General features: G+C 23.4%; 2 protein-coding genes across 4 annotated transcripts in view; one reads left to right on the forward strand and one right to left on the reverse strand.

The window, feature by feature from the left end:
- Nucleotides 1–1,341: 1,341 nt before the first annotated feature.
- LOC112600550 (beta-1,4-galactosyltransferase 4-like) lies at nt 1,342–7,734 on the reverse strand. Its single transcript, XM_025347807.1, has 7 exons — nt 7,590–7,734; nt 6,026–6,255; nt 5,424–5,514; nt 4,795–5,040; nt 4,492–4,675; nt 3,491–3,709; nt 1,342–2,288 (listed from the first exon to the last, which is right to left on the reverse strand). The coding sequence occupies exons 2-7, from the start codon at nt 6,215–6,217 to the stop codon at nt 2,153–2,155; spliced, it is 1,068 nt and encodes a 355-aa protein (XP_025203592.1). The 5' UTR covers nt 6,218–6,255; nt 7,590–7,734; the 3' UTR covers nt 1,342–2,152.
- A 6,752-nt stretch (nt 7,735–14,486) lies between these two features.
- LOC112600525 (otoferlin-like) overlaps nt 14,487–22,838 on the forward strand; it is a 138,315-nt gene continuing 129,963 nt past the window's right edge. For all 3 annotated transcript variants that reach the window (XM_025347772.1, XM_025347771.1, XM_025347773.1), the window contains exon 1: nt 14,487–14,607. In XM_025347772.1, the coding sequence (XP_025203557.1) occupies nt 14,529–14,607 (79 nt within the window). In that variant the 5' untranslated portion in view covers nt 14,487–14,528. The remainder of the gene's footprint in view (nt 14,608–22,838) is intronic.

Below are 22,838 nucleotides of genomic sequence, written 5' to 3' on the forward strand. Positions count from 1 at the left end.
GTAATTTAATAAAATATAAATTCATTTTCAGTCAGTGACCCTGAGCTTACAGTTTTTTGTTATTTTATGACAAGTTTACTTTGTTTGGTATAAAACAACGATAATTTACACATTACAGTACAAATATGCGGTAATCATAATAATAATCTAACTTATTAATTTTGAAATTATATTGTTAAATACCTATTGAATTAAATTTAAATTTTGAAATATTTTTTCATGCATTATCTTTTTAGTTATTGCCAAGTATTGCATAACAAAATATAATAATTAGATACAGTAAAAATTTTAATTAAAAATGTTTAGATAAATTATTGTGATTACTATTCATTTTAAATTATATATCAATTTTGTCATTCAAAATTTTAAATTATTGATAATTTATTATTTAATTATTCTCATCTAATATTGTACTTAATTGTTGTTTATACACAAATAATATAAATTAACATATTTAATGTGGTATAGTACTATACTATAATAATAAATAATAATATAATACCTTAACATAGACATGTATCTAAAAAGTCTATCCATAACGCCGTATTATCATTATTGACTATTGTATAGTTGAAATGTATTAATATGATATTTTAATACTAAATAGATATAAAATATTAAAGTTTCAGTTACAAATTTAGATATAGTACTATTTTTAAGATTTAAAATAAATACTTTAATTTAAATATAATATACTTAGCAGTATTTATAAATGTTTCTAAAATTAATACACATTTAATTTATACTTCTATAAATTAATAATTTTTGTCTTAAAAGAAAAATATATATTTGTCCGTATGTTTTCATTAGTTATGTAAAAAAAATAATCTAACTAAAAATGTATGAATTTTTTTTAAACATGGGAATATTTATTAAAACTAAATATAATGAATTAGAGTTGAATAATATTTATTTTTATTTGTTGCATTATTATTTGCAATTCGATGAAAAGTTAAAAGATTATTAAAATTGTATTATTGTTGGCTATCTCTTCCTGAAAATCTCGTATAAATCTGAGGTCATTGCGCAGAAATATTTCGTGTTATCTTTAAAAGGAAACATATTGCTTATTTATATAATGGAAATACCTATGTATGTTATTAATTTTTCAATGAAAACAAAATGTAAGACAAAATAAATAATAATTTATAAACCAATAGTTGTGGCCGAGCAGTGATATAACATACCTAAATATATTTATTATAATAATGTAAACTATTTTTTATTTTTTTCAATCGGCAATACACTCAGCACCTGATAAGACCGTGAGGCAATACTTCAGCTGTCGGGTAATAACGTAAAAAACCAAACAACTTAGAACGTGAAAAAAATAGGTAGTTTATTTCATGAAAATTTAACAAATAAAATTCATTATAATACACGTATTTAACACGTAAATAGCAATCTTGTACACTCTATGTGGTAAAGTGTATAACATATACAAGATTAAAAATGACAAGGAATGAAAAGTTTTAGAAAATATTTAATACCCAGTATTAATATTATATTTTATTCAAACGTCCGTTTGGCTGTGGTCACAGTCTGTCCGGCGGGCGGCGGAACAGTTTTTTTGAATTATAGGTAATATCTATACGTTATACTTATTATAAATAATACAATGTACCGGACATATGCTATAATAATATTATTACGTATAAGTGTTTAATACATTGTTGTACCTGTATACATAGTATTATTACATTAAGTAATGTTTGTACTATAATGCTATGTCCATCGACGCCGGTCGAGGGTGGATTATCCGCGAATCGAGGAATGATTATTACAATAATAACGTCTGATTTTTGTGTATCTTTATTCGTCTGATGTTACCAGACAACATTTTATAAATTTAGTTTTAGTTTCTATACAAAATGTTTTGGTTAAGTACCACGTCACAAATAAATTGTGAATAGAAAAAAATGCATATAACACAATATTATATAGTACTGTTAATCTATGCATATTTTGTATCATACATTATTTTTTTTTTTTTAAATATGTTATGTTATTAATCGAGAGGCATAGAGAGAGAGAACGCGATGAATAAAAGGAGAGTGAGAGTGTGAGGAAGAGAAGGAACGAGAGTGTGAGAAGAGAAAGAGAGAGGCTTTTTTAAGTGGAATTTTGACCAGTACCATTTCATTACCTTTTATCATCTGTGCTTCTCGGCCAGGTCCGCCAAGATGTATGTGAATAGTGGTAATTTTTTCAGTGCTTTTACCTGGTAATTGAGGCTGTTAAGTCCATCCGTATTGTAACGTAAATACCCGAGTTCAAGGTATTTTTGTCTGTAAGGCAAGCACAAAACATAAACGTAAGTTATTATTGTTGAATATCATAACATGGCCTTTAATCAATTGATTTTAACTGAAAAACAGGAAATAATTAAACAAATATCTCAATTTAAATTTAGTTCTTTAGCTGGTATAGTTGGAATAATATATAGTTGACTTATTTAAAGTAAATAAATTAATATCAGCTCACTCATTAAAACATATTCTTAATTTAAATTTTTTAAATTCTACAGAACCCGATTTGTATAAACTATCTACTGTTATATCTATCTTTAAAAAGAGTGTAACTAATCTAATCAGTAAGTACTGAATAATTTAAGTTATCTCAAAAATAAAAAATGTTCTGTTTATACATAAGATTTTAAAATTAAAAATTAAAAGTTATTTATAAGTTTTTAAATCTATTTAAAAAAAAAAAAATTCTACCAGAAAGTTAAATTAGTTTTTTTTATGAGAATAATAGTAGCACACTCGACACCTTATGTAGGTACAGCAAAGTGATACACAATTGCCTACCTTTTTTTTAGTGGTTATTAAAATATGTTATTTATTCTACGTTTGTTTTTTTTTCATTAAGTAGAGAGGATTGGTATATTATGGTATATATTATATATATATTTGGAGTTCTTATTTTCATTTTTTTTAAATTTTTAGATAAATTATTGAAATTTTATAATTTTTAGTAAGTAATACTATTATTTATTTACCATTTATGCCACTTTACATAAAAGATTTAAAAGTATTCTCATCTACAATTATAATTATGTAGGTGTTACACCAGAATGTAATATTATAATAATTAATAAAAGTTTTGATTGGTACAGTAAATCCGCGAATTTCCCGAGAATAACATAATGTATTTAAGACTAAAATAATAATATCTTACATATTATCAAAATACAAAGATATATAGTTTAAAAAAATGCAAATTATAAAAAAAAATTGTAATATAATAACAATAATATTAAATAAATTGGTGGTATATAAATTGTTTTGGTGGAAATGTGTAATTGGTTAATTTTATCTATATGTTTGATAGATATAGGCATTGATGGAAAAGGGAATGGTACACTTTTGGTGGAAACATATTGTATCCATATCGCCTAATTTGAACTTGCATAATATAATTGTTACATAAATTAATAACATAGGATATAACTTATAAGTACTTAGATAGATGATTATTTTTGTTTTACCTTTCTTTGTTCTTTTCTTGTATATCGTGTGACAACGAATGATAATGTCCAAAGTCATGTGGGCATCTGGTGTAATTTAGTTTGTGAGCTTTGACCCGATTAAACAAATCATCATCTTCGGCACCCCATCCCCAGAATATGTTACTGAATCCATTGATTAGCTTAAAATGCGTTCGATTCATGCTCGTCACTCCACCAAAGTAATCACTGTACGGCATTCTAAACACATCGTAGTCGTTATTATTTTTCCTATTCAATACGTTTGTTTTAATATAATAAAATAATAACGTCTTTTGAATTTTTTCATTATGGTTTCTTTAAATTGAATTATGTTTCTTAATTTAATTATGATTAACTATTGATCATCCACATACCTTTGGCTGAAGTCTTTAATTATTACGAGTACTCAAATAGTCGTATGGTTGAGCCTACATAATATATTATAATTAACAATCCTTAGATCGGTATAAAATTTCAATGAATTTTGAAAGTATACCGCTTTTGTTTATCATATATTTATTAAGAACCTTTTTTTAACCAACAATTATTATTCCTAATAATAAGTTTAAAAGAGCCTTTTGATAAACAAAATGATAAATTATGAAGTCCTGTTTTGAATAATTATTTTAACGGTAAATGTTTTTATTCAGTATACTCATTATATCGATAAATTATTATTTAAAAAATATAGTTTAGTTTGTATACAACTTGAAGACTTGAAATATTTATAGCAGTACATTTTTGAAAAGAACAATTATTCATTATAACAGCCTAATTTTTAATTTCTTCATGACAAATTTCTTAGAAACAAATTTGAAATATTATTAATAAAATATTAAGTTAGGCATACATATGTAATATTATATATTTAAAATAAGCAATGTGAAAATATTTATTTTAAAACAAACATTGATAAAGATAATGAAGTTTATTTTCAAAAATATCACCAATAGTTTAAAATAATTGTATAACTATAAAAAAAGTGTTTAATTAACGATTACCTGCTTTTTTTTTTATCAATAGCTACTGCCATATGTTTTGGTCGGTCCGAACAATCATAAAAATTACTGTTATTCATTGGTATGAGATCTACGTCGTGGAAATAGAAACATTCATAATTGTTAAACTTTAATGCTTCGGTATACCCAATGTTTAGTAACTTGCCCCGGTTAAAAGGACCATCGTCTATTTGATGAACAAAAAAAAAATTATATCAGATTATCGTGAAGTGCTTAATTTTTGATTATAAGGTTTTAATAATTTAAAATTTTATCAATAAAAACTTTCTTCAGTCAAAGACTCACTGAACTGTTCTATGACAAAAATAGTGTAGTCTAGTTTTTGTTTTGTTAAAAATGGATGTAAATTTAATAGGAGAGAGCAGAGGTTTGAAAATCGGTTTTTATAAGGCACTAAGATTGCAATTTTATGTCTCGCTTCGCAGTCCAAAGGCATTTGGTGACCTCCTTCTAAAATCCTTAACTGTGATAACTGTAATGCTACGTCTTCCAATTTCTCCTTAGTGGGTACAAGCAAACGGAATGTTTCATCTATAAAAATATAAAAAAATAAACCTATAGTTTGTTAATTTAAGATTCACATTTTATGTGTTATGTTGAAAATGGACTTAAGTAACAGAACAAGGTATTATAACATTATGCATATGTATAAAAATTATTTTACATTATAACAGATTGATAACAATTTTATTATTTGGAAAATTTCTGCTAACATTGTAATACCAATTTTATACACCTACGAATTACGATGGTGTATTTATTTTAATTTCCACTTTAATTTTTATACATAATTTTTTCGTACAAATTAAATTATCACAATTTGTTGAACCTCTTTGGTATAAATAATCATATTAAATTAATAAATTTACATTTTATATTACAGCTATATAACAAATATATAATTGTAAAATTACTTAAGACGGGTAGTATTTTTGGACACAACGCAAGATTTAAGAGATTAACGTAATTGTTTTTCAATGCATTGGTTTGAATTTTATTATTGACCTGTAACATATATTTTATTAATTCATAGTGAAAAGAGTAAGAGTTTGGTAAGCTACCAAACATAGTTTATATAATTGAAAACAATAATAAATATGTATAGTTAAAATACGTTCTAAATTAAGTTTTATTTATACAAGAATTATCAAAATTAATTTCGAATTTTTTAAACATTACTCATTCTTGTTTTTCTCGAATTTCGCATTTGAATTGCGCTTCAAATGAAAAACTCTAAAGTTCACAGATAGGTACTAAGTTACATATTTGAATTTTTTTTTCAAAAATTTAATATATTTTCATTAGATAAGTAATATTTTAAAGATAATATGTGTTTAATGTAACATATTGTTTTATATGCGTGCAACAAAAAAATCTGCAATACATTTTATGATATGAACACGCTCAATGTATCTTAACAATAATAATAAAAATAATATTATGAAGAGTTATTACAGTAAAATTAACAATAAAATATATCTAAAAAATATTTTATAGAACTTGATTGTTTATTTACCATAGTTATACTATTGGAAAAATCGGCGCGAGGTTCTAGCTCAGGTTTTGGCTCAAATTTAGTTGATGGGACACATTGTTGTCTAGTAGTCATCAGATTGTAGTAGTCGTGATAATAAAAACTCTGCACCAGTAAGCAGACTATAATTATTCCGAAAACAATTTTTACACGTGAAAGTGTTAGTAGGAACATAGTAGTTCAATAAATATTAATAATTCCCGATTTGGTGGCTAGAAAATAAAAATACATTTATTAAGAGACTGTTTTATGGTTTGTGATAATATTATTGTTTTAGATTTTTTTTTTTTTTTAATTAAGGATAAAGGTTACAACAGCTAGTTCGTTAATCTACAGTTTTTTTTTACATTGTTAATGGAAAATTTTAGTTACGGTTGATAATAACTGAGCTATAAGTTGAAAAGTATTTACAAGTTTATAGATTTGCAATTTTTTTCTAAAATTAATTATATAGTTTTATCTTTTCATAAAATCGTATTACCAATATCAATGGATTTAAACATAAATATATAATTTTACCTATGACGAGGGCGCTGGTGATGGGGACGATAGCAAGGTCCTTAAAATTGTCGTCATTACCAAGCTTCTCGCTATGATCCCCGTCATCAGTGCCCTCGTCAAAGGTAAAAAACTTTAACTGGGATGATAATGAGTTGTAGAAAATAATTACTTATTTATGTTCTATCGATGTGAAATATGAAAGTGAGTATGTATAACTTGTGATAGTTCTATAATGATTTATAAGTTGCAGTAAACAAAATAATTTATAATCACTTAGGTATTTTGGTGAAAATATGTAAACTTGCGTCCATATAGTATTACTAGACCTAACCTCGTTAGTATATATAATATACTTTCTATTTTTAACTAAAAGCCCAATACTTATTATGGCTATAGTCTGACGGATCGGATCGGCATAGGAATACATAGCTCTGTTAGTCATAAGCCTAGACAACCAGGTATTCCATTTGTTGATGTTGAAATTTTATACAAGTATTTTTTATATAATTTTAATGAAATTTTGGCTCTTTTTGAGCTATTTATAGGAATTAAACATTTTTTTTTTTTTTAATAATTGTTAATAAAATTTTTCGCTCAGTCAAAAATTTATAAAATATATAGAAGTTATCTCGTAAGTAATTATTCTAATATTTAAAAATCTAAAGATTTATCAAAAGTTTGTATATAGTAAGAGAATATTTTATTTTTGCAAAAAAAAATTTAGATTTTGTTTTTGAAGGAAATTTAAATAAAAAAATACCAATATTAATTATTTTGTTTCAATTCAAAAATATTATTGATGTGGACTTAAACTCTTTAAATATTATTTTGTTTTATAAACACAATGTCGTTTTCAAAACATTTATATTAATTTTAAGCTATTGCCTATTTTTACTTTAAATTTCGTGATGGTTGATCATTGATTAAAATTTAATACTTAATTTTAGCAAAAATTAAATTATAGATTCTATAAAGTATAAATAAACTGTAAATATGCATTAAAAGAATTACAACCCATTATTAATAAAATTTGAATTTTACTTACTGGTATTATTATTTATTTTTAATCTGAATTATTTTTCACGGTAGTAAAATACGTTTTTGAATTGACACATAATTTGAACTCCACAATAATTTGTTTGAAATACTTCTTTTTTTTTTTAATTTTTCTAGAGTTTCATAGTTTTTGTAATAAATAATTGGTATTATTATAAATAATGTGGTATCGCAATTTATAAGTTAATTGAATTATAATGTAATTAAATGATTACTGTGTTACTAATATGATATTTTATTTTATATTGAATCATAGTACTATCCAAGTATCCAACACTGTCGGGAATAGATATTGCCAACCAATAATTAACAATTCAAACATTTTGTACAAATGAATAAATATAATAAATTCTAAAAATCAGATTTTATAAAAATGTATTATATATATGTGTGTGTGTATAATATAAAATATGATTAATAATTTTAAATTTGTTGTCAATGTTTAACACGTTTAATATATGTGGGCAAGTGTTCTGTATTGTTAACATGATTATTATTATTTAACCCGTCGTTGATTTATAGCACCGATAGTGATGTATTAGCGAAATGCTCACCTATTAAAATACACGTATGAGCCTACAAATTTATATATTTCGGTATTGATAAATATCAATATTGAACTGCTAAAGCATAATAATAAAACAATATAATAATATAATAATAAAATAACTAAATAATATAATAATATAATAATAAAATAACTAGATAATATAATAATATAATAATAAAATAACTAGATAATATAATAATATAATAATAAAATAACTAGATAATATGGTAATATTGGTAATGCGATCAGTGACGTGCGAGCACAACGACAACGCTAACATAATATTATACGTTATTATTACATGTACGGCAACATTGGACTTCAATAACTTTGTTAGTTTATTTATAACATTTAATGTTTTTCCGTATTTGTTTTCGTGAATAACTCAATGAAGCATTTATATAATATTGTCAAAATCGAATGAAATATAAACCAATGGTTCTAAAAATACTAAATGTGTGAGCAAAATACTCATAGTGTCACCAACGACCGGTTAATATTGAAATTAGGTTGATATGATATCGCCATTCGTAATATAATATTTATTTTTTATTTTTGGTTCACCTGAAGTTTAAATTAATAATTTTTAATCAATTTAGGCAAGTTTTAATTTTTTTATTCAAAAAAAAAAATAAATAAAAAATTAGTAATATTCAGTAACTAATACATCAGTAAATATTATTTTGTTTTAATAGTACCGAATCATGGAATTAATAATTTAAATTTTAAGACATTTTTGTGAATTTTTGAATTCTTCTTCGAAAATTTTGGGAGACAAATTCATTTAAATCACTATTGAGAAGATTAATCATCTTTTCATCGATTTCAATGAATCTACCCTGATTTTTAATCTGTTTATATACTAAAAGTTGTTTTATTAAAGAAAATGGAGAATATTTTAATTTCTAACTTACTCGTGTAAGTATTAAATAGAATACGTATAAATGATTAATCTCCTATGTTACTATGTGTACATAAACACATAGTATAATTTTATGTGAAGTGTAAACATATATATATATATTATTTATGCGTACAAATAAAATATTTTGAAAATAAATAATTAAAGCTAATAATTGAGTAATAAATTATTAAATAATTATTTTGGGGTGGAAAAATAATAAGAATTAAATTTATGATAATTGATATTCGGATAAATAACAAGTGTATTTTCGAGAATTTTACTGTGAAAAATAGTGTGAATTAAATTTAAAGATTTTATTGTGAGTAATTATAGTATAGTATAGTATAATATATTTATATTTTATCATTTTGAGAATTTTATTAATGAAATAATGTAATTTATTATTTGATTAATTAGATGGCTGCCATTAAAAAATATTATTATTAATCTAATCCAATATATTGTTACATGCATTTAACTTGGAATTAGGTAGGGTTTACGTACACGTAACTTCTTGGTAAAGATTCTTACGAGTATTCCGTTCTATGATTTTCCAAGAAATACCATAAACTGTGAAAGATTATAATTTTTTAATTATTATAGTCAGTCATATCTCTTGATTGATGGATATTTTTTGAAATAAGTGTAATCTGTGTAATTATATAATTTTATATCAAAAAATTAATTTTAAAATTTAATACAAAATCCTATATACATATATTATTTTTATATATATGGTCCTTATATAATGCAGTATAGTTATTGATCATTAAGTACAGATAATATTTATACTTAAAAAATGGGATTTACGTAACTGCTCTACTGTACTGTAGCTAAGCAGTAGGAATCGATTTTATCTCGTCATTGAGTAAGTTACTGCAATAGATGTGGTCAATTTGAATTCAATGATAAATTACTGTGTATGAATATATATATTATTTTCAGTTTGTTATATTTCTCGTCTTTTTCCCATGTAACTACTTTAAACAAAAGTGTAAGATGAATTAAGTGCTTCAAAATTTTTTTTTGAATTATTTATAACAAAGTTTGATAATTGTATGTTTGGTATACTACGTTCGTCCAACTTAATTCGCATGAGAGGTTTTTTTTATCTTTTTCTTCTATAGAGACTTTGTTATCCAAAAATGCTAAGTCAACCAATGTTTCACTGAGATACCAACTATGTGTAGATAAACTATTAATCGCTATTTCAGCAATTTTTATATTCTATTAGTTCGTTAATGAAATTTGAATCATTTCTTGAAGTTTATGTTGCAGACTGAGCAGTGAACCAATATTTTACATACATGCTGAGAATGAAACATGTACATTTTTAGACAATAATATATATCAGTTCAGCCATCCATCTAGCCATATGGTACGTTCTTAGAGTTATTATATTTACATTTTTTTTTTTTTTTTTGTGGAATAATACCAAAAGAAAATGTGATAGTTGAATTAGCCATTTATAATCATCTCTAGGTTGAAATTCGTTTAATTTTTTTCACATAACAATGTAATCAAATTATATTATTGTGGTGATAATGTCAAATTAATATATGGATTTTTGATTCCTCTTAATTTAGTTTAATCGATGTTCGTCCAAGAATAAGACAATCTTTGAAATAATAAAATATTTGGGCTAGCCAATGCACCCATTAATGTGTTATAAACTTTTACAACATAAGCCCCATTTAGCTCTGCAAGCTAAATTCAATAGATCTTCATTTAGTTTTTTTTCTAATACTGTACAACAACCTGGTTTTATACCCGTGTTATTAGATGTAGTGTTGAAATATATTATAATAAATTATCATCAAATCAATTATAATCGTCAAGAATATTATAAACGGCTTCAGTTTGTGCTCGACGTGTACTATTAACTATTAAGTATAGAGAGTATTCCCAAGAGTTTAGTTACATTTTCTTTCGAAATAAGTACTGTTAAACGGTTTACAAACTTTTTTGAAGAAAATGCCGGGAGTAATTTATGCATTTCTTTTGATATTTTATGATAAAAAAGACGTTGTTTTTGAATTGATTCTTTATTTATGGCAAGTTGTTTGGGAGCGATTTCTGACGATAATGCTACCGAAGACAAAACTTATGTGGCATTTTTCTCATTTAATTTAGCCCTATTTAATGCACAAGTCAATTCAAATGATACAATACTGTTAAGTCTATAGTATTAAATTTATTTTCCTTGGACTAATTTTGACGTATTTTTCGTCATATTGAGAACTTATTTTAGTTTCACTTAAATTTTGTACTTTTACACAATTTGAATTAGACTACCATTTAACTTCTTTTGTTTACTTAGCTTTTTTCTTTTCCAAGTGCTTTAAATTTTTCTGTTATACTCAATTTTTTGTCTTCCGCTTACCTTTCTAATTAAAAGTAATTAAATATTACTATTAGTTTATGTAATAACTTACTAATAAGTATCTCTAAATGTCTAATAAATAATATTTATAAATTATTTAAAACAGTAGGTACATTTCACTATTTAAAATAAATTCCGGTAAAAGTAATAAGAATTGCAATTTATAAAAAAGTAAATAAAAGTTAAAAAAAAAAAAAAATAATAATTGATAAATTTGTCATAAATTTTATTCATATAAATAGATTTTTAGATTATTCATAATCTAAATTAAACACAATTATTTTTCAATCAAGTAAATTATTGGTCTGTTTAAGTATTGTTTGTGCGCGATCTACCAGTATAATTTATAACAAAGTTTTCAAAAAGGATGTCAATAGAGTTCGTATAAATAATATTATTGGTTAATACTTTACATAGTAATTTAATATTATGAAATGTATAAAATAATATATGTACTGATTTTTATTCATTACTAGTATTGTTGAATTAATCCCCTTTTGAGTTATTGGTTTAATTTTATAAATGTAATTATAGAATGATAATTTTATTATTAAAAAATGAATTTATTAAATATGTAACTGTCATTACTCATTAGAATTTTTCACCAACTTAAATCAATAATATTATTAAATTACATTTTTTTACCATTTAAGCCGTTACGTAATTAAATTATGTGTTTAATTCTTTAACCATTGTTATTTGATTATTACTTATATATACTGCTTATATAATCTGACTAAACTGAACTTGCGGCCAATCTATCACATAGTAATCATAATATGTTACTTTAAAGTCCTCGAACTTTATTTTATAGAAATTATGTTTTATGATATATTATCCAAATAATTTTATATATTTTGTCAAATAATTGTTTAATAATCATTCTTAATAAATGTTTTGTTCATAGTCTTATTATTATGTATTTTTATGACGTCAATATTAAACTATACATTGATTTGAAAATAACACAAATATAATTAAATCTGTTTATGTTAAAAATCGTGTACAATTTAATCAAAACATTTCGAAATTAAGAGGGGCCAAAGAATTCCTTATATTTCAAGAAAGTTGCTGCCCTTCAAAAAATACACGTGCTGTTTTGAAATTAAACACTCAGTGGCGAAACCTGAGACTTAATATACAATTTAACTCATATTAAAATTAAAATTATGAATTTGAAAATGACATCTGAAGGTAATCGATAAAAATGAATTAAATTTCCAAATAATTTATGAAGTGTTTCATGAAGTGTATAATTGTATGACCAATGATAAATAATACTATAGGAGTAAAACATTTTTTATAAGAAAGAATGTTAATAGGTATAGGTACAATGAATAAATGTACAAATCATTTATAAATCAAAAAATGTAAGAAACATCAACTAATTTACATCTAGAAGTTGCATGGAGGGGATCTAATTGGTGTAAAATCGTTGTGTTCATAGGTAATCAATTATCATATTAAACTGCAGTTAGGAAAGTATTTAACGCGTTCAATAAAATCAATGTAAGCCAAGTATATGGAATCTAAATGGATAATTTGTACTTTAGGATAAACTAACTGTGCAGATCGTAATTAAGCAGCTATAAGTTAACTAAATTTCTCAGGTATTTGAATTCCGATAAATAACGCTATATATCACACTTGATTTGTTCTCAGATATTTAAATTTGCGAATAAAGTAATGTCTAGATTTTTGGTGGTGGGTCAAATGTGTATCTAGTAGTTAAGTAGTTAAGATAGCTTAAAATTAAAAATGCTTCGTTTAAAATGTAAGCTTATACCGATGTTTTGAGTACAATTGTAGTATGTTTAAATGTTTTTGTAAATATATAAGGTTTTTTTTTAAGTGTATTTTTATGATCCACTATTTGTCATGAGAATAAAGATCTGTTAAATTTGTCACTAATCGTATAAGGTAAAATTGATTTATTCTTTAATTAAATTTTATACTTTGTAATTACCTCTTAAATTGATTATATATGTCAAATGTCTTTTTTAATCGATAAATTTCTTGTTGTTTTTTTTTTTTTTTTGCTTTTTAAATAATAGTTTTCAAAGTTATACAGAGATTCTAGGTTGCGAGTGAAGAAGTCAGGATGGTAAGATAAATTCATTGGCTAACTGATTAAATTGAAATTTTGTGTAAATAATTTAAAGCACTTAAATTTACTTTTAATATTATGATCTAACATTATAGTTTATTGTTTATTGATATTCTATGGTTGTTGTTGTACATGAGTTGTGTAATATTCCTTTAAGCCACTAAAAGTCAAATATTTTCCATGAAATGTCTGGCTGTTGTCAAAATTGTCATCAGAGGGTACACGTCGAAAAGCTCGTAATCTGTCGTAGAAACATGGTACAGAGAGTAGGAAAATGTACTGTTATTTTAAGTCTATTAAATTAGTTTGAAAATATGAAGTACTGAGATTATTTAATGATTATTAAAATATTTATCTACGCCTGACGACGTGTGACATTGTCAAAGCTTTTTTGGCATTATTTCTTAATGCAAACAAATTGTTCTCAAATCAATCCATTTAATTTATTATTGTATTAATGTATAATTAAAATTTACCGTGCATTTTAACCTTAAACAAATTTTATACTCAAAACTTGAGATATATCTGCTGCGAAATACCCTCACACACACACGCGCGCACGCAAGTGACTCTCTTCAGCACGTAACTAATCCGTTGCGGTAGTACCCGTCTGACTATGCGTCATTCACAATTATTTTCGTTTGTTTTCAATCAGAGTTTTTGACATCGAACTACGTATACCTTATAGTTGTTTCGACCATGAAAACCATGATCCATAAACTACAAGTCAGTATTCAAAGCGACTGTTTAGGATGAACGTCGACGTCGTCCGGAAGAGAGCGACACACAGCGCGAACAGGTGCGGGAAAAGCGCGGACCGAATCAACAAGTAAACCGTCGGGGCGGGGTGCTTGTTGCGCGGAAAACGCGCCGGTCCCGTCGCCGCCGTTGTCGCTGTTGCCGCAGCGGCCCGCCGAACCGCTCCAGTCGTCGTAGCGCGGCCCCGCTGTCCGTGTGTCCTGGTTCCGGATATTGCGCGTCATCATGCGTTTGGTGGTCAAGATCAACTGCTGTAAGGTGCCCAAGTACAGCGGCGAGAGGCTGTTCAAATTGGAGTTTAGAGGTAAGTCGAAGCCTGACGTACGTACACGTCTCGGGTGTGGACGTCGGTATTGACACACTCTTGTCACGGAAACGAAATGCGTTAAAATAAGAAAATTGAATAAATATTTATAATTTCCGTATTATCGCATATATTATAGGTAATGTGTATAATATTTCGTGCACGAATATTTTATGATGTATTATTATTAGTATAATCATCATCATTATTATCTATTTAAACGTCGTGTCTATATATATATATATATATCGTATACCGCCGTGAGTTTTCCCGTTGAAATTCCTCATCTTCACGTGTTACACAAAAACACACGGTGGTGATACTCTGCTTGAAATGTTTTATAATGATAATAATATCATAATCACATGTGCCATACACATTTGTGTATTGTATGTCAATATATTACGTTTTATCGTGTTTGTGATTTAACATTGGCGTAATTTTTAAGTTTAGTAATAAAATTTAATTAAAAATTAAATAAGTTTAAACATGGACGAAATTATGTAATTAAATGAAGAATAACGTTTTTAGTTCATTATTTATAATCAAAAAATATTAGCTATTTGAAACTTTTAAAATACATAATTATGTTTCAAGCACACAACATTTTAAAATTATTTAGATTTATTTTACACTTTTAATTATTTTATTTATATCATATTACTAATAGTACAATAGGTTACGACTTAAAATAACAATTCATATGATAGTAGGCTAAAACACTGTCTCAACTGGAAATCGTTTTTCTTATGTAGTGATTTATTATTTACTTCAAATTTAAGTAATTTAACACATATATTATGGTAAACTACTCAATGATGGCTGATGAGGTGCACTCGACTAGTCATTTACTTTTGAGCGGGTTACCTACTTTCCTTCTTTTTTAGGTCTCAAACTTTTTAAAATATTTAAAAATATCATAATATATAATATGTAAAATTAATGCCTTAATAAAATACTTTACTTGTAGAAATTTTATGTATTAGTAAAATTTAAAAGGATATCTTACCTGCATGTGTTGCTTCATCTTATTAATGTACAACATGACAAATTGGTACTAAGCAGAAACAAGCTTTTAGCTTAAATATTAGAAACCTATTATTAAACTTAAAAGTTTAGAACATTATTTGTAATTGAACGTTAAATTTTTACGATCTTTTAATTTTTAAGTAAATTTGAGTATATATTGTTGATACTGCAATTTAAAAAATTATCATAACTCACCAACAAATTGAAATACCGTATAAAACCAAATTAAAAACTCAGACACTGTAAATTATTTATGAGAATTTCCTTTCTTTAAGTTTTTGTATTGCCCATTATACTCTAATTCAAAATTGAAATGTAAATTGTTTGTTTGTTTTTAAAATATGATTTGCATAAATTAAAAATATATAATTTACTTTAAATTACGTTTCATATCATAGATAATTTAATAGCATGTAAATGAGAAAAAAATTCATTAATAGTAATATAGTATTATACTATTTTAATCTCGTATTAAATATATTCCATTTCTTGAAATTTGAAAAGTTTTAATTTTTTAATCTTAATTCAATTTTGCTAAATTCCTATTTTTATTCATATATTTGTATATGTATAGTTAATCTTAATACTATGAAGTAAAGTTTGAAATAACTTAACACATGATTATTGATTCGTGAAACGCATTATATTTTATCTAATTATTTTTAATTTAACAATGTCAAACAAACTTAATGTTTACTTAAAAATGTATTATCTGTGTTATATTTATATGAGATTAATTTACCGCGAACTTTTTCCATGATTCAAATTTCTATAAAATTTAGGACGAACATAAAAGATTTAACCGTATCGGTTATTAAAACATACCTATAATTATTATTCTATTCTTAATTTTTATTTTTTCTTCAATAAAAAAAAAAAAAAAAATTAAAAAGGCACCGTTATATTGTTTTTATCAACGTACATTATGTAAAATGTAAATGTCAAAATTACATGATTTTAGAAGTATTAAATTGGGATTTATAGTTAATAGGTACTAATGTATTTAAATTATATTATTATTTTTCATCAATATTTTAAATTTGATTTCTAGAGTAAAATAAAGCAAAATTAATTATGTAATAATTAATTTTCTGTATAAAAAGATTTGATTATATTTTATTAATATTTTAAATTCATAATGTGCTTAAAGTATTATGTGAGGTAAGTATATTATTATATAATAATTGTTATACATGTAGTAATCATTAATTATTTTATAAATATAGTATTTATATAAGAGTAGCTAAGTGCTTTATAATTTTGTATAAAGTTTGTTAAATATAAGTATAAAAATAGAAATGTTTGGTAGATCGATCAAAACTGAATAACTTATGTGAAAGTGTTTTACAATTAAGATATCTGTTAGTATATACTAGTAAAAATTTTATAATTTTTTGGAAATATTATTAAAAAAAATTATAATTTAAATATTTATTTTGTGAGAATATATTAGACTTTAAATAGTATCATTGGGGGAAAAAAAATTAGGTATTTTATTTTATTTCAAAAATAAGAATTTATGCTCTTATTTTTAACAAAAATGACTTAAAGTATTTTAATGAATATGTTTTTTTTTTTTTTTTTATATAAATAAATGATGAGCAAGGATAAAAAAAATGAGTAAGTTTGTATTTTGATTTAGAATTAGTTATGAATCAATAATTAAGGAAAAATATTTTAAGCTCGAATTATATAGAGTTATCCTAGAAGCTATTTATCTATAATCTATGTTTAAAACATTTTAAGTACTGTATAAAAGTTGTAAATTTTCGTTGATAAGCTAGTGCTTAAACTTTTAATATTTATAATACATATTATCGATCAATATTTTTTGGTATATTTTTTAATATGAGGATTATGTGATATATCAGATTTGTTGAACTAATCTTTCGATTAAGATTGTTTAAAATACGTTCAATATGGGATCGAACACAAGATATCTTACAATTTTTATGCCGCACTTGTATCCAATCATCGACTTAACCCAGATATAATCGATTTTCTCAAGCAAACTGATTTAAATTATATCATTTAAAATTTTAAAATAATAAAAAACAAAAAAATGTAAGCCAACATTTGTAACACGTGTAAAGTTAATAATATTAAAAAAAAATGTAATTAATGACCTTTGCAGCCGATGTATTTTAAGACTAATAAATATATATGTACTATGTATATTGTAAAGAAAATACCTAATTATTTAAACTGTATGTAAATTATCAAAACTTTAAATGTGTTGCTTAAGTTGTGGTTTAAATCAATAATAAAAAAATATATTTAATATAATTATAAGTAACTAATATCCATATTATTTTTTAATGAAAAAAGTAAAAAAAAAAAATAAAAATAAAATATTTTTTAAATATAAAAATAGCTACAAAAAAAATGTATTGAATTAAACATTTAATCAATAACATCAAAGGTAAAACACATAAATAACAAAAAAAAATATATAAGGTAGTTGATACTCAAAGCTTTATGTAACATATTCAATTATTTTTATTTATTTGTTTTTAAGTGTAATACATACATGGTTTGAAGATTATTGATCTTAAAATTAATAAATTATGCAACAACAATTTTTATTTTTAAAGACGTATTTAAATTAGAAAAAAGAAAATAGAACCTAGTACATTTAATTTTGTTTAAAAAAATTAAATAACATATTATTTTATTTTAAATAGCTATGATGTTAATAAAAATATGGTGGAAAACTTCTTGGACAAAAATATTAATACGTTGTCAGCTTTAAAGTTCTTGATTATCGTGAAAAGAATGGCTGTTTGTTATTTTGCATAAATAGAATAATAAAATATTTCGATATATAAATAGAAAATATTTGTACAAAATGTTTGAAAATAACACATATAAATATTAAATGAAAAATGTTCATTTTTGAATTTTAAATTTTATTTTTAAAACTCAACTTTGTATATAATGAATGCTAACTTTGTCTTCCATAAATTTAGATTTTATATTCTAAAAGCGTATAGAAAAATGTGCAACATTTATATTTCATGACATCATTTACAGAGTAATTGAATAATATTCACTTGACATTATGAATGTTTTAGTTGATAGTATGTCTATGCATGAAGTCGAATTGTATATATTTCTTTTAAATTGCACTATTAACCAGAAACAAAAAAAAAAAAGTAGCTAATGTTTAAATTATACTCGATTTAAAATAAGGTAATCTAAAAATTGTACTCATTCCGGTCATTAAATAATACTGATTATATTTCAATAGTTGGAAGAATAATATGATTTTTTAATATTTAAAGCTCATCGTTTTTATTATAATAATTAAATATGTAGCTACAATTTAAATATAATAATATTTTAAGAACAATTTTTCTTTTTGGAAATCAATAAATACATAAGTACAATTTAAATATCAAATAATTATTAGCTACGTGTAATATCGTTATAATAATTCTAAATCGATAAGCAATCGATTGTAAAAATATATAAGTATTTATAAATTATAAGTAAGTACTTATATAATGTAACTTAAATTAGATAAACATTAAATTAAATTTTAATTAAAAATGTAAATTTTTCTATACTCAAATCTATCGTGTCTTAGTTTTAGTAATTTCATACTTATAGACCAGTCAGTGAGTTGCTTCAAATAATATATATATATTGTTTTATTATAAAATAACTTGACAAAAATATTCCAAATTTAATGCAATAATAATACATATCTCGATTTGATACACAATTTACTGTAGTAGAACTAAATTCACGACACAAAATACCTACTCATGGTCTTAAAGTTATAACGTTATGATGCTTGAGTTGTTCACGCGTAATGCAATACTAAAGCAATGAATATATTATGTTTTCTATTTCATGATTATAAATAATACGTACATAGTATGAAAGTTGTATTTATTTTATTTATGTTATTATTAAAATAAATATTATAAATTGAAAATTTTAGATTTATTAGGCCTAAAAAATAATACAATATTACGTATTATATGTATCACATTAGAAGCTATTAAATAATAATAAAAAAAAAATTTTCACATCAAACTAAATCAAGACGTATAAATTTGGAAATTTTTAATCTAAAAATTCACCTGTATTAAACTATTGTACGTATTACTTATATTCTCATGTTTATTTTATAATTATTACATATTCAATTATAATAATTATCAACATTATTTATTTGGAATTTAATGACGTAATCTTGTAAATAATTTATTTATTTACTTTCATTTTTTTTGTCAAGATAAGGTTTTACATTTTTATTGTTGGCTGACAACTCTTTATTATTTATGTTTTGTTTTACTTATTATTTTAAGTTAGTCTGTTATTAATAATATTATTAAAATATATTTTCATTAGCTCCATAGGTAGGTATTTTTTAGTTTCTCACCACATTGTAATCATTATAAACTTAAACAATAATAATAATAATAATAATAATAATAAAAACAATAAGACAGTGTTCATTTAAATGCGAGTTGCTTAAAAGTATTTTTTCTTTTCAAAAATATGAAAGTCTTAACTCAAAGAAAACTTTTAAAATGTTAAAAATAAGAGAATATTTTTTAATTTTCACTTTTAAGCTTTTCAAATATTTTTTTAAAAATAAAACTTTATAGTTTACTTATTATAATTTGTATACATGATTTTTAATCATTTTAACTTTTAATAAAATAACTATAGTAACCTTATAATAAATTATCTAATTTTAATAAGTTTATTTAAGGAATTATGCAAGTTATATTTTATATTATGCATTCATAAGAATTGTTATAATATTAACTCAGAGAAAAAAAACACTGAAAATATATTCATTTTTTTTCAACAACAGAGACCTATTAAAATAATTTTAAACTAATATATTTACTATTTAACTTTCTCAACAATCTCAACTATTTATAATAATGTTTTCTCCTATACCAATAGAATTAATATGTAAACTTGCAAAATAATAGATGTCAGATGTCGAAAAATGTATCTCCAATAAAAAAATAAAATAAAAAATAATAATAATTATAATAAAAATATTGTAACATTTTTTATATTTTATAACTTGTCCTATAAAATGAACTAAAATAGTAAAATTTAAATTTTTACTGAACAATGTATGTGATAAATTCAATTTTATTAAATAATTAATAATAAATTAAAGTGTATTTTTACACGATATTGCATGTAATGTTAATGTCCAATTTTTAAATTTAAAGATTTATAATTTGTGTAAATGACATAGTTTTTTATTATTTTACTTAAAATATTAAAATGATACTTAAAACATTATTTAATGCGCAGGTGGTTAATAACTAGTAATTACACAGTGATACATCTGGAAACTTAATTTTTACTGGAGTCCTTTATATTATATCTTTAATTTGATCTAAAGCAACAAAGCAATTTGCGTTCAAGTTAATTTTTAAGTTGCGTGTTTCAAGTTTTTAATATTATTTCAGTTTTATTAGCATTTATATTAATGGTTTTAATGACGCCATCAATTCAAAAAGTCATAGATGTTAGATGTCTAAGCTTCAAATATACGTATTATAACTTATAATGGTACATTATATGGTATATTCATGCACAATATGAAATATTTTATAAAATAAGTATGTTATTTCGATTTTTTTTTATTTTTATTATTCATAATTATTATTAATTGATTAATTCGTTAAATGTCTCCAAAAAAGAAGTTACAGTTTGTCCCTTGCAAGATTGACATTTCTTATAAGATAATTCAATGACAATACAATTTTAATTTATTACTTTTATATAATTATTGTTTTAAATTGTATTTTTAGTAGTTTATTTGTTAATTGTTAGTAACCTTTACAGTTAATTTACATTTTAAAATTAGATACTTTAATTAAACTTAATTAGTAATAGATTAATATAATATTGCAAAGCATAATAAATATATTCAACATTTTTTTTTTAAATATAAATGTAGTTATTATGATTATACCGGTGACTTTGTAACTGTTTTATTGAATCTTATTGTATTTTGAACTAGTAACGACTAAATTTGTTTTACGATAAACTATTTTCATAACATTGTTGAATGTTATATTTTTTCCTTAAAGCCTTTTTTGGTTAGTTTATATCGTATAACTTGCATTTATATTTTATTTTTTAGATGACGACAATTCTAAGTACCGTGTATGTTCATTGATCAAATTTTAATTATAATATAGTACCTACTTAAAAACATTGTGCAAAATAACATTTGATACCTATTCAAAATTTTTGAAAATTCACTTAACAATTTATAGGTTTGTGAATATATTTGATTTTTAAAACTATGTAGTACAAAACTTTGTTATTTTAGTAACATTTTTCGAAATATTTTGTATTCTTAAACTTTCATATTATCAAAACTTTAAAAGTTTACAATAAATTTAATAATAAAAGAATTCAACCTTTAACGATTTAAGATATTATTTTTGAAGTACAAAAATTTTAATTTATTTAGTTTATTCAAAATTTAAAATTTTACTGTCATTAACATTTTAGAGTTAAAAATGAATAGTTTACGAGGTCATTTACGGTCAAATGGTCACCAAATGAAGCTGTGCTGGGTGAACTGAACGAATGAGAAGTAAAGTCGGGCATGCTATCGATTGTAGGTTGTATTTACTACCTATGTTTACTTCCTGTGGTTTTCACTAAGTTAGAATGCAATAATTTTTGACGTTCGTGTGAGCCATATTTTTTATTGATTTACGTCGTTTGTTATTTTTTACGAAATTGTTTAACAGTATTTTGTGCAAACATGAAATAACATAATTTAAAAATGTATTATATATTAGGGAGATAAAAATATTGACTAATGTATTTATGAATAAATATAGATTAGCAACTTATTTAAGTTAATATAGAAAATAATGAAAGATTTCTTAGATATTATATTTATAGATAAATTAAAAATGATTGTATATATGTTTCATATAGTTTCAAAATAGTTTTCGACAATTTTGGTTTTGCGACTATTATGTTGAAAGACAAATATCAAGAAATATCTTGGAAATACAATAGACTTTTCTAATCTGATTTCTAATAATCGTATGTGCTGAATGAATAAATACATATTTTAAATATCAATTGGGAAAATAAAATTTATATAAAAATTGAATAATATTTTGTTTATATTAAATATACTATACATTTTAGTAAATTAATAATTTAAAATAATTACAGCAATATTA

The sequence above is a fragment of the Melanaphis sacchari genome, unplaced genomic scaffold (genome assembly GCF_002803265.2).
Source record: "Melanaphis sacchari strain LSU unplaced genomic scaffold, SCAv2.0 Contig65_pilon_pilon, whole genome shotgun sequence".
Taxonomy (NCBI): Eukaryota; Metazoa; Arthropoda; class Insecta; order Hemiptera; family Aphididae; genus Melanaphis; species Melanaphis sacchari.